Here is a 13,948-nt window from a genome sequence, read left to right on the forward strand (position 1 = left end):
AGCTTTGAACCGATTGGCTGCAAAGCTTCAGTGCTTCAAAAAGCTTCATTTGGCCATCACTGCTCCCTTGGGGGAGACAGTCAACCTCTGCTGTCAACACGGTTGTCGTCCAACATGCCTCTTAGCATCCATTGCAGCGCTACGGATGTAAATAACAATCAAAATACATGTTCTGTGCTAATTTTTTCTTCAATTACTGTTCCAGTTGTTTCATTAATTGCTAGTTATGGTATTTTGGTAACACATTTGACAGTGGTGCCATAAGACTGTCATTAGGCAATCATAATTTGGACATGATACTGTCATGAACATTAATGAATGCTTATAACAGATGTAATTTAGTGTTATCCGGCAAATTTTCTCACTTTTGAATGGATGTAAAAGATCCAAGTTGGACATAAATGGTGTTTGTGGCATAAATTTCCGGATGATACTTATTGACATCTGTCGTAAGCATTCAGTAATGCCCATGATTGTGTCATGTCATAATTATGACGGTCTTATGACGACGCTGTCAAATAAAGTGTAGCCTATTAACTAGTGTTGCACCGATACCATTTTTACCGATACAGATACCTGGCTGTGCAGTATCGGCCGATACCGATAACATTCCGATACCAATGTTTGCAAAAAATAAAATTATATATATATATATGTATAAGGGATGCAACGATACAGTTAAGTCACGGTTCGGTACGATTTTCGATACAATTTAATACATTTAATGCTCTGAAACAGAAAATACAACTGTTATTATTATTATTTTATTTTTTTTGGTAACAAGCAAAAATAACAGTGCCATCATATAAACAAGCATTTTAGTGCATATTATTTATGTGCCCACTTCTTACTGATCTGAAGAAATTTTGTATATAAGTGCTGAGAACAATCTTTACTGTTTGTAAAGTTGGGCACACTGTTGATTGCTGCAGCTCTCTTAGCAGCTATATTTACCATATAAGCAAAACATCCTATTTGTGGTCCGAGTCCATCTGTAACATGTGCTGAATTAACAGTATTTGCAGCATTATTTATAGTCACTGGTATGAATTGATTTGGCCTGCTTAACTTCCATTCAGTCATAGCGGTTTCTAATTCATCAATGGACAATATGGCGTCGCTCTGGGCTCACGCAGCTAATGAGCACATCTAGGTTGCTATATGATGATATCTAGTGTGTGCGCGCGAGAGTTAGCATGGGATCTAACATAGGACATCTAGGTTGCTATCTGATGATATCTAGTGTGCGCGCTGCGCCGCTTGAGTGTTTTCTGCCCACAGAAGTCACTTCTGCTCATTACTTTACAGCACCAGCATATGAGAATCGACTTTCATAAACAGGACGAGTTTGAAGTACGGCGCTCTTAATTTGCCACTCATTATTCATCATGAAACCATGAGTTTGCTTAGTCTCTCACGGTTTTAACCTTTCTGATCCCATCGGCGCTCGAACAGCGGGCGTTAGCTTACGCATGCTAATCGTTTGTGAATGCCATGTTAGAAAATCAGCGTAACACCGCGGATATGCATTGTAGTGAACATCCTAAATATTGAAGACGAAGATGATATTTTCCGTTTGGTAAATTCGAGACAAAAACATACAGATGTCGTGCATCAGGATTTGGGGAAGTTAGCTCACGTGGGGAAGACAGTTTATTTGCGCTCAAGTGACGCCAGTAGATGGTATCTGCGCCCTAAATGTTGGTACTCGTCGATACCGATACCACCAATTCGGGCCGGATCGGCGCCCCCTGCCGATACTGGTAACGGTATCGGTGCAACTTTACTATTAACCCAAATAAATCAACAAATAAGCTGCACTGGACTATAAGCTACAGGATTCAAAATGAGGTGGAAAAGTAGCGGCTTATAGTCCGAAAATTACGGTATGCTACCTGGCTGTAAGTAGCAGTTTAAGTTCTTTACGACTGTCCTTATGAAGAAGGCACCATGTGTAGAAAGGATACCTCAGTAACCAATGGGATAGGAAGATAGGTCAGATTAAGGTGTGACAGGGCAGTCTGAGTACGCAAGCAGTGTTCATATTTTTCCTCCACCTTACAAATAGAAACAATGAAACAATCAAGACGATAGATACTTGGTAGTCAACTCTTTCAGTGACATTGAAGGTGATAGTTCTCCAGTCATGTGGCTCTTTTCATCCTTCTTCTGTGAGTTTTAAATGAGTTTGTCACAAGTAGACGTCCAATTCAATAATGATTGAAGAAAATAATGACTGCATATGACATGACATTTCACTGCTTATTCCTTAGGGTGCAGGCTGCACTGCCTTGGTGGTGGCTGTGGTGGCGAAGAAGTTGGAGTTAACCAAAGCTGAAAAGCATGTTCATAATTTCATGATGGACACCCAGCTCACCAAAAGAGTGAGTCATCCCTTTGGCTTCCTTCTGATTGGGTTGGATTCTCACTCAACTTTGGGTTTTCTCGGTTTTTCAGGTGAAAAATACAGCTGCGAATGTTCTCAGGGAGACGTGGCTCATCTACAAGAACACCAAACTGGTGCGAAAGATGGACCACGCCAGAGTCAGGAAGCACCAGAGGAAATTTCTCCAAGCCATTCATCAGTAGGTGCCACGCTTCCCACTTCTTTATTTTTCATCCAGCTGAACCTTAATCCTGAATTGTTTGACACCTGTAGCAAACTAAATGAGCTCTGACATGTACATAGTTTGTTCCCCACCTTGACTCACTTTCATTTCACAGCTAAGGAGTTGATCTGGTTTCGCGTGGTCTCTCCACTGCAAGTGCTAGAATATGCAAAAAGGATGAATATATGTAAATCTGTCTCCGCACCACGTTAGATTAAGAGTCTTGTAATCCATTTATATGAAAAGCAGTGTTGGTGTAGTCAGCACAAAAGCTGTGAAAAGGCTTTTTCTTGAACGAGAGCTGTAAAAACATTGTTGTGTGTACGTGTCCGGGTTGCTACGGAGCTGAAAAATCCAGCTCATGTATCGATTCGTACGATGCTGTCATTCTGGATGCGTGGCTGACCTGAGCATTTACTTTTTATGCTTTTTCTAACGGGCTCGTTCGCACTCTTACCTGGCAGCTGGTCTTTCAGCCCGAGCCTCCGAGGACAGCCAAAGTGCGCTGCGACTCCACTAAAGTATCGATCGTAGCCTCACCTTGCTTGTGTTTTTCTCCATTGACACAGAAGCTTCTTTCAGCGGCAATCAGCTCAGTGCTTTGTTAGACTAAAGGTGACTGACTGTGCTCCTATTTAGTTGAGAACCACAATATGTGCTGCTGTTTGTGTGTTTGGTTGTTCTCAATAGTTTGATGTCTGTAAATGGGCTTTTGTCTGTGACTTTCATTCGACATGTTATGTGTTGAAGACTGGTTACTAAACACAATGTCTGCTGCTGCTGCTGCAACCCGCATTTGGCGCCGTATGTTTTCTTTTTTCACGGTCACCTCGTCGCGTCATTGGGTCTTCACAGTTTGAAGCGATGATGTGATGATGACACGCAGATCTCGCTCTGCTAATTAAGGGGTTCCCTTCGAGCGAAGGCTAAATCTATAAAGGAAGCAGATTGGAAGGAAAGAGTGTGTTCAGATCTGTGTGGTAGTGTTTTGCTCAGCATCCTTTAGAGATTGTTACACGCTGTAGGTGTATGCGATGCTCGTATCAAGATGGATGTGGGACAGGAGATGGCCATCAGCGAGCAGATAAAAGCAGTGGGTTAGAAAAGACTTAGGTGCATTGTACAGTGCATTCAGAGTATTCAGAAACCACTGAAGTGATACATTGAAGCATGGTGGCCGAAAAGTGTCATTGCATGAAATTGACTTTCCTATAACTATAAAAGCTGTAAAGCAGACATGTCCAAAGTCCGGCCCGGGGGCCAAATGCGGCCCGTGGTCAAATTTCATCCAGCCCCCAGCCTCTGTCAAAAAAAATAAAGTCTGGCCCGCGACACACACTTAATAAATTGGTCAGCAGTACTGCTACCAGAATATGAAGTAGCTTACGTACTAAATGCTGCTCCTCATTTACCCACTAAAAGGCAGCAGCACTCCAAGCAACATTACCCCATGTGACTCTTTACTCCCAATTTTCTAAAATGGCGACAATCAACAACAACAAAAAGTTGACTGCGACGGCCGACGCTTCAAGGATAGGTGGAAATTGGACTAGTTCCTCACTAAAATACGCAACAATTGTGTCTCCCTCATTTGCAAAGAGACAGTCACAATTTGAGGCGATATTACCAAACAAGACACACTGACATGTACGACAAGATTACAGGGAAGATACGTAGTGAGAAATTGAAGCAACTTGAAGCTAGTTTAATTTTTTTCAGCAGCAGTATTTCGCAAGAGCCCGAGAGTCGAAAGAGAACGCCACAAAGGCTAGTTGCGAGATTGTTGAAATTATTAATCAAAAAGAAATAATAAAGAAAATGTGATACATGAAATGGCTTGCTAAAATTTGGTTAAACATATTGTTCTACGTAAAGAACGTCAGCCAAGGTCGGCCCCCCACATTTTTACCACACCAAATCTGACCCCATTTGCAAAAAGTTTGGACACCCCTGCTGTAAAGCAATAAAACTGCAACAAAAATGAATGAAATGAACAAAAAATATATTTTTATAATGGGTCAAAATTATTTTTTTCGAACAGATCATGTGACTAGCACCTTAGACGGTCAATTTGCATATAATTAAAAATAAATAAATAAATTAGGGGAAGGCTTTTTTTTTTTTCAAATGATTTTTTTCTTTGATTGAAATTTTTTTTTTTTGATTGGAGTAACTTTTTTTGGGATTGAAAGATTTAGGCTAGGGCTGTCAAACGATTAAAAATTTTAATCGAGTTAATTACAGCTTAAAAATTAATTAATCGTAATTAATCACAATTAATCGCAATTCAAACCATTTATAAAATATGCCATATTTTTCTGTAAATTATATATATATATTCTGTAAAATAAATTGTTGGAATGGAAAGATAAGACACAAGATGGATATATACATTCAACATACGGTACATAAGGACTGTAGTGGGCATTTCACTCTACTGTCATTTAAATCTGTCTATGCTGTCCTCACTCCGAAGCGTCTACTTTTTCCAAAGCTAGACAGCTAGTGAACAACGCCATAATAATCAGACTTCTTTCTTTTTCATCTGATTTATTAATAAAATGGCCTCAAACCATTATCCTCTTTAAACCGTCGTAAAACTAAAAAAAAAAAAAGTACACAAGCATTGCATTAGCAACAACGTTAGCTTAGCACGCTATACAGGTTCACAAAACATAAACAAAAAGCGTCTCATACAAAAAATAGAACATTTCGCTTCTAACATAATATGTACATTATTTACAACAACCATACTTACGGACAAATCTTGTCCAAGGATCATATAAGCACAACATTACAACGTAGGCGTCAGCCCGAGACGTCCTGCAGCCATATTGAACTGGCAAGACAACAATAAACCATGTCGCAAAGCGACCACAAGAGTTCGCTGTTAGACAGCACAAAAAGCCTTGCTGTAAAACTTACCAAAAGGCAGAATACTGTCTGAGCGGGACATGTGCGTTAATTGCATCAAATATTTTAACGTAATCAATTTTAAAAATTAATTACCGCGCGTTGTAATCAATTTTAAAAATTAATTACCGCGCGTTAACTCAATCATTTTGACAGCCCTAATTTAGACACAAATGTCCTACCCATAATATGGCCCAAACACAAAAAGGATTGGTTCTAGGGTTGTTCCGATCATGTTTTTTTGCTCCCGATCCGATCCCGATCGTTTTAGTTTGAGTATCTGCCGATCCCGATATTTCCCGATCTGATTGCTTTTTTTTTTTTGCTCCCGATTCAATTCCAATCATTCCCGATAATTTTTCCCGATCATATACATTTTGGCAATGCATTAAGAAAAAAATGAATAAAACTCAGACGAATATATACAGTCAACATACAGTACATAAGTACTGTTTTTGTTTATTATGACAATAAATCCTCAAGATGGCATTTACATTATTAACATTCTTTCTGTGAGAGGGATCCACGGATAGAAAGACTTGTAAATGTGACTTTGTATATTGTTATATATATATATATGTATATTGTTATTCTAATCGTTGGGAGAGGGATTGTAAGGCTTTAGCGTTTTAAAAAAGGCTCCAAAGGTTGCCAAAATTCACTCTACTCATTTAACGCTGCCTTTAGCTCTACAGCTGTATGTACTGTATTGATAAAACGGCGCCATTATAGATTGAACACGACAATGCGTGAGTGAGTCGTGCAGCGCATGCGTTAATGGCGTTAAATATTGTAATGTAATAAATGTAAAAAATATTCATTCTCGCCGTTAACGCGATAAATTTGATAACTCTACCTTAAGCTTAAACTAAAGACTCTGGAAGAGTGTAACACATTATGTCTGTAACGTTAAATACAATTGGAAAACGATTTAATTAAAATATATCTATATATATATATATTTAAAAAAGGCATGTCCGATATTTTTTGCCGATTCGGATACTTTGAAAATGACATGATCCGACCCGATCGATCAGCATCCCGATCGATCTCTAATTGCTTCAATCAAATAAAACTTTTTCAATGAAAAAAAATAAAGTTCAAAAACGGTTTCTATCATTGAAATTTTGCTTTTTGAAGATATATATTTTGAAGCAACTTATTTTTTGATTGAATAATAAGACAAAAACGTCCTTGCCAAAATGTGTCCGAAACACAAATCAGCATTACTTCAATCAAAAAAGTTGGTTCAATCCCCCCCGAAAAATTTCACATTAATTTTTTGCCTTTCAAATTTATTTTTGCTTTTTTTTTTTTTTTTTTTTAATTGAAAATATATATTTTGATTGAAGCAACTTTTTTTTTTATTGAAGCAACTTTTTTTGAATTGAATAATAAAGACACAAATCTACCTCCATATGGCTCCGCTCAGGGGATACAATTTTTGACTGGGGTAACTACATTGGCACAACACTGGCAGGCGTACCATATTCAATGGTTGACGATCTTGGCAAAAAGTATTGCCTAAGCAGCCTGATTTAGAATTCCCCTCAAGAATGATGGGAAACAAATAACACTCATTGTCAACTTATTACTATAAATAATCTTGTAAATTAATTTCATTGCTAAAACTAAGTTTCGGGGTCATCAACATGTTGTGCCCCCCGTGCCCCAAAAGTCAAACTTCACCTATGCATTGAAGTCGTCTGTCCACTCTAGAGAGTAAACACAGGCATAGACTCCACCATCAGTTGACAAGGCGGCTACCACAGACATAAAACTCATCATATCAAACTCGTTTGATAAACTCAAACACACGCTGCCTTCTTACGCCGGATTTAGGTGGAAATAGGACGAATGCTTTACTCCATACAAGCAGGCAGGAGTGTCTCAAGAGTGATTTGGTAGAGGATTCAAGGTAATTATTATATAAAATAGCACCTTGCATGCACTCTTCTTCACGTGAGGAAGCGCAAGGGCGCCCCCACTTGAGCGTGAAAGCACCGTTAAAACTAAAAGGGATGCATTTCAATATAATGGTAAATAATACACTTTAACACAGGGGTCCCCAAACTACGGCCCGCGGGTCAGATACGGCCCCCTGAACAATACCAGAGAGCATTTAGAATTTTTTTTTTTTTTTTTTTTTTTTCCTCAATAGTGTTATTTATTTCCTGGCCTGTTTTTCTGTGAAGAACTCAGAGAGGTTTATTTGGTTATTATCTATCTAATTAATAGTGTTACTATTATTTATTATTATTATTAGGGTTGTTCCGATCATGTTTTTTGCTCCCGATCCGATCCCGATCGTTTTAGTTTGAGTATCTGCCGATCCCGATATTTCCCGATCCGATTGCTTTTTTTTTTGCTCCCGATTCAATTCCAATCATTCCCGACTCTGGATGAGTCTTTAGACATTTTGTCTGTAACGTTAAATACAATTAAAAAACGATTTAATTTAAAAAAAAAAAAAAAAAAACATATATACATTAAAAAAGGCATGTCCGATATTTTTTTGCCGATTCCGATACTTTGAAAATGACGTGATTGGACCCGATCGATCGCACCTTTAATTATTATATTACACTATATTGTCATTTTTATTTTTTTTACTTTTGTTACGTGAAGAAAGGGTTATTTGATTGTGGCTTTCTGAAAAACAATAATTTTTTACATTTAGGCACTCCTGCAATCGTCACACTTTTTCTGTAACAAACTGACCCCGGCCCCTCATCAGAGAAGGGAAAAGTTATGTGGCCCTCACAGGAAAAAGTTTGGGGACCCCTGCTTTAACACATATTGCCAAAGGCAGAACAAAGACCTATCTGCCAATATATACCAATATTTTTTATTTCTATTCGATAAATGTTTCAGTAAAATGTTACACACTCTTGTGTATTTGCCACTTATTGCCACAGTTAACATTGAGGCTTTGGGCCTCTTTTGACCTCGTTGTGAGTTTGTAAGGTTGTGACTTCTCATTAAACAAACTCGATGCCAATCAAAATGTTTGTTCTTCTTTTTCCCCAAATTAGAATCGATAAGAGAATCGATCAAGAATCGAATCGTTAAGCAATATCGATAATGGAATCGGAATCGTAAAAATCCTATCAATTCCCATCCCTAGTCACTATATTCGTGGTTGAATAGGTTGAGAAAAAAAAAACAGGCAATAATATCACATATCGGCAATAATTATGAGACAATATATCACCGACTAAAATTTGTTCTTGCAACAGGCCTTGTCGAGACTAGAATTATTTTTTAAAAACATTCCCTATAAAAATGTAAAACTATGTGTTAAAAAAAAGTTCAATATTCCATTGCCCCGAGCACTGATGCACTTTTTTCCTCTGGAGAAAAGGCTCAGCTCTACCGCAGGAAGTCGCAAAGAGCAAGCATCAGTCAGAATCAGACAAGCTTACTAACATTGGAAGAGAGGTAGCATCTTTTCTATTTACGTTCCAGAGTGTAGCTGTTGTTACGCACAGGGAAGCACATTAACAGACTGCAGCAGTAAAGTGGAGACTGAAGATTATGTTACCATTTTAGATTTTATTTTGTCATTTTTTTGTCAGTTATCTGAGAAACAGCTTGTTTTTATGTTGTAATTGTGGATTTTTCAAAGAACAAGCTTTTCCCTTAGAGGGCCTGTGACAAGATAAAACAAATCCTAAACAGCAATATTATGGAATTTAAAATCATATTTTGAGAAGATTCGACTATATACAACAATTTGGCAAAGTGCAAATGACGAGAAATTAGTCTTTTAATTTGCCGTTTAGCCCCGCCTGTCATTATAGCGCTCTAGCGTCACCAGCTGGAGGATAACGTCAGCAGGGTCACGATTTCATCTGATTTAGAATTAAGCCCATTGAAGGGGAAGATTCAGAACGAGAAGATTTGCAACAGAGAGCAGCGAAATGCCATCATTTTAACCTCTCTACTCCAATATTTTAACAGGATATTCTTTTTATCGAAGTATTTTTCCCCAATTGCTAAATAAATGGTATGGTCATGACAAATACAGTGGGGCAAATAAGTATTTAGTCAACCACCAATTGTGCAAGTTCTGCTACTTGAAAAGATTAGAGAGGCCTGTAATTGTCTACGTGGATAAACCTCAACCATCAGAGACAGAATGTGAGGGAAAAAAACAGAAAATCACATTGTTTGATTTTTAAAGAATTTATTTCCAAATTAAAGTGGAAAATAAGTATTTGGTCACCTACAAACAAGCAAGATTTCTGGCTGTCAAAGAGGTCTAACTTCTTCTAACGAGGCTCCACTCGTTGCCTGTATTAATGGCACCTGATTTAACTCATTATCGGTATAAAAGACACCTGTCAACAACCTCAGTCAGTCACACTCCAAACTCCACTATGGCCAAGACCAATGAGCTGTTGAAGGACACCAGAGACAAAATTGTAGACCTGCACCAGGCTGGGAAGACTGAATCTGCAATAGGTAAAACGCTTGGTGTAAAGAAATCAACTGTGGGAGCAATTATTAGAAAATGGAAGGCATACAAGACCACTGATAATCTCCCTCGATCTGGGGCTCCATGCAAGATCTCACCCATGGCGTCAAAATGATAACAAGAACGGTGAGCAAAAAAACACAGAACCACACGGGGGGACCTAGTGAATGGCCTACAGAGAGCTGGGACCATAGTAACAAAGGCTACTATCAGTAACACAATGCGCCGCCAGGGACTCAAATCCTGCACTGCCAGAAGTGTCCCCCTGCTGAAGCCAGTACACATCCAGGCCCGTCTGCGGTTCGCTAGAGAGCATTTGGATGATCCAGAAGAGGACTGGGAGAATGTGTTATGGTCAGATGAAACCAAAATATAACTTTTTGGTAGAAACACAGGTTCCCATGTTTGGATGAGAAAGAATACTGAATTGCATCCGAAGAACACCATACCCACTGTGAAGCATGGAGGTGGAAACATCATGCTTTGGGGCTGTTTTTCTGCAAAGGGACCAGGACGACTGATCTGTGTAAAGGAAAGAATGAATGGGGCCATGTATTGAGAGATTTTGAGTGAAAATCTCCTTCCATCAGCAAGGGCATTGAAGATGAGACGTGGCTGGGTCTTTCAGCATGACAAACACACAGCCAGGGCAACAAAGGAGTGGCTTCGTAAGAAGCATTTCAAGGTCCTGGAGTGGCCTAGCCAGTCTCCAGATCTCAACCCCATAGAAAATCTGCAGAGGGGGTTGAAAGTCCGTGATGCCCAACGACAGCGTCAAAACATCACTGCTCTAGAGGAAATCTGCATGGACGAATGCGCCAAAATACCAGCAACAGTGTGTGAAAAGCTTGTGAAGAGTTACAGAAAATGTTTGGCCTCCGTTATTGCCAGCAAAGGGTACATAACAAGATATTGAGATGAACTTTTGGTATTGACTAAATACTTATTTTCCACCATGATGTGCAAATAAATTCTTTAAAAATCAAATAATGTGATTTTCTGGGTATGTTTTCCACATTCTGTCTCTCATTGTTGAGGTTTACCCATGTTGACAATTACAGGCCTCTCTAATATTTTCAAGTGGGAGAACTTGCACAATTAGTGGTTGACTAAAAACTTATTTGCCCCACTGTAAGCCTTGTGGTAAATGGAATATAAAATATATCAAAAATGCAATTATTCAGTACGACAGGGCTAAATTACTGTATAATGGTCAAAACTGCTAACTTCTTGAACCTCCTGAACGGTATTTTATGCCACCGGGTTAGTCAGGCTTTTGTCATTTTCCTGCCCCGGCTTCGGAGACAGGAAATAGCGTGAACAAAACAGCAGGCGTGAGAGCCAGGCGATATGCTAACCGGAACCAAACGGCTTTTCCAAGTCTTTTCCTCGCATTTCTAAAACGAAAAATCACACAAAACTACCCCGACTCATGTCACACACGGCGACAGGGTTGATTGTCTTCACTGATATGCCAGACCCCTCGGTGAGCACGTTTCTGCTCGTCATTCTGCTGCAGCCCCTGCAGGCAGGCAGTGCTCATCGCCGGGGATGCAGAGGGAAATGAACGCCATCGCTGTCGGAATTCACGTTGATTATGCCACACGAATATGCCGTAAATTAATGCTTAACTACACAGCGAAGACGTAAACAATGAGAGAGCGGTGTGCAGTTGTTGTGTGCACCTAACATAGTAGAATGTGTCTGAGGAGAACTTTTCTACATGTCCGTCCATGATCAAATGTAAGTACCGTAATTTCCCGAATATAAAGCGCACTTTTTTCCCCCAAAATCAACTTGTAAAATCTTGGTGCGCATTATAAACGGGTACATGGATGGAGATAGAAATATATATATATATATATATATATATATATATAAACCGATTTTTTTTTTCTTGACACGGCCACGTTGTGTTGAAGAAAGGTATGCGGCGATCCGTTGCCGACAATTACGGTACGTGACGTCACCATTAATTTTCAGTAATACTTCACTCTGATCGGCCGAATGATTTCGTCTGTGTTAAATTCTGCTTTTTTCACTCTTCATAAAGCACAGAATTTAGTTTCTTGAACTCATTTGAGGCAACGTTTATTGCAGCTCCGCAACTCGGACCATAACAAACGTAACAACACAGACTTCCTGTGTGTGTCCGTCAACTATATCTGTCCCTCGGGAAACTCAAACCCAAATAACAATAGTTCCTACTGTTACTGTCATGTCGACAGCGATGAGCGCTCTCAGATTTTCGACTTACGTTCTCACTTTGATTTTACCGTATCAATCCATGGAAGAAACATTTATTCATCATGATGAAACGAGCAAGTTATACAGCAGCCTTTAAAAGAAAAGTAACATCTGTTTTGTTTTCTCCTAGATTCTGGTAAGTTGGAGAAGTTGTCAAATCATATTATTACCGTAAATATTGTCAATTTATGGTAATGTTTTGAACTACCAATATGCTGTGCTTGTGCTGTGTTTCACCAGTCAGCAAAATAACATTTCTGTATCCGTGCACGAGCTCTGTTTTCTTGTATTCTTCTATTTATTGGTGCTAAAATTAGGGTGCGCGTTATAAACGGGTACAATAAGGCTACGTTCATACTACAGGTCTTAATGCACGAATCCGATTTTTTGTCATATCCGTTTTTTTGGCGTGCCCGTTCAGACTGCCTTTATCCATTGAGACCGTCCAAGTATTACACATGCGCACTAATTCGCAGTCCGACACGCGCTAAGCAAGAAGACCCGCATGCGCAGAACCATCAAAACAAATGACAGACGTCATCCGTCATTCCAGGGATATCATATTTTGCTTTTCAAAAGGTGGACACAAATAACAGACATAAATAATCCCCGTTTAGGCTTATATTCAAAGTTTATATGGATCGATAGCATGCACGCACTGTCCGTGCACGTCACACACACATACGGGCAGTTTGTCCCGACTCTCGGCCGTGGAGGCAATGTTGAAATATTGCTCACTTGGAACAGAGAGAAAACTGAGCATTCTCAGGCTTATCCTCAACCCATTTTTATTTTTTATGACTTGTCAAGCTCAGCCCTTCCTCAAAAGCAGTGTTCACTGCAAGCTAGGCGCTAATAACGCACAGGTGCATCGCTACGGTAACGACTCTCTCGCTATTTGATGACGTAATTGCTGCATTAAATCCGATTTGCGGGACTGGACAGTACAGACCGCCGCGACAGTCTGGAAAAATGTGGCCCAGATCGGATTTAGACCACATACGAAAGTGACCCAGATCGGATTTGAAATGGTCCCGTTCTATGCGACTTGTCACGTTCAGGCCGTCAAGTTAATGCCTCACTCGAGTCAGAAAAACACGAAAAAATCGGATTCGTGCATTAAGACCTGTAGTATGAACGTAGCCTAATTTTCCCTAGATTTTACAAGTAAATTTAGGGTGCGCATTATACACGGGTGCGCCTTATATTCGGAAAATTACGGTAAATATTCCTTTATTTAAAGAAACTTTGTAACCACTGTGTTCGCGGCTATTCTTAATACAAAGTTGCAATTTCTGATGGGGTGCAAAATTTGACAGAACACCTGTTAACACCGGCGGGCGTACCATAATCAATGGATGACAATCTTGGCGAAAAGTATAGCTGTCCTAAGCAGCCTGATTTGGAATTGCCCTCAAAAAGGATGAGAAACAAAAAACGCTTGTTTTCAACTTATTATGATAATTAGTAAGGTTGTTCCGATCATGTTTTTTTGCTCCCGATCCGATCCCGATCGTTTTAGTTTGAGTATCTGCCGATCCCGATATTTCCCGATCCGATTGCTTTTTTTTTTTGCTCCCGATTCAATTCCAATCATTCCCGATAATTTTTCCCAATCATATACATTTTGGTAATGCATTAAGAAAAAAATAAATAAAACTCGGACGAATATATATATTCAACATACAGTACATAAGTA

At 39.3% G+C, this 13,948-nt stretch overlaps 1 protein-coding gene across 3 annotated transcripts in view; it reads left to right on the forward strand.

Annotated features, from left to right (window-relative positions):
* The window catches only part of kcnn2 (potassium calcium-activated channel subfamily N member 2), a 106,368-nt gene that overhangs the window by 67,365 nt on the left and 25,055 nt on the right, over positions 1–13,948 (forward strand). For 2 of the 3 annotated variants that reach the window (XM_057818308.1, XM_057818306.1), the window contains exons 5-6: positions 2,274–2,384; positions 2,458–2,585. In XM_057818308.1, the coding sequence (XP_057674291.1) occupies positions 2,274–2,384; positions 2,458–2,585 (239 nt within the window). Of the gene's footprint in view, positions 1–2,273; positions 2,385–2,457; positions 2,590–13,948 lie in introns of all 3 variants that reach the window. The other variant, XM_057818307.1, reaches the window with a different exon arrangement.

This window comes from Corythoichthys intestinalis, chromosome 17 (genome assembly GCF_030265065.1).
Source record: "Corythoichthys intestinalis isolate RoL2023-P3 chromosome 17, ASM3026506v1, whole genome shotgun sequence".
Classification (NCBI taxonomy): domain Eukaryota; kingdom Metazoa; phylum Chordata; class Actinopteri; order Syngnathiformes; family Syngnathidae; genus Corythoichthys; species Corythoichthys intestinalis.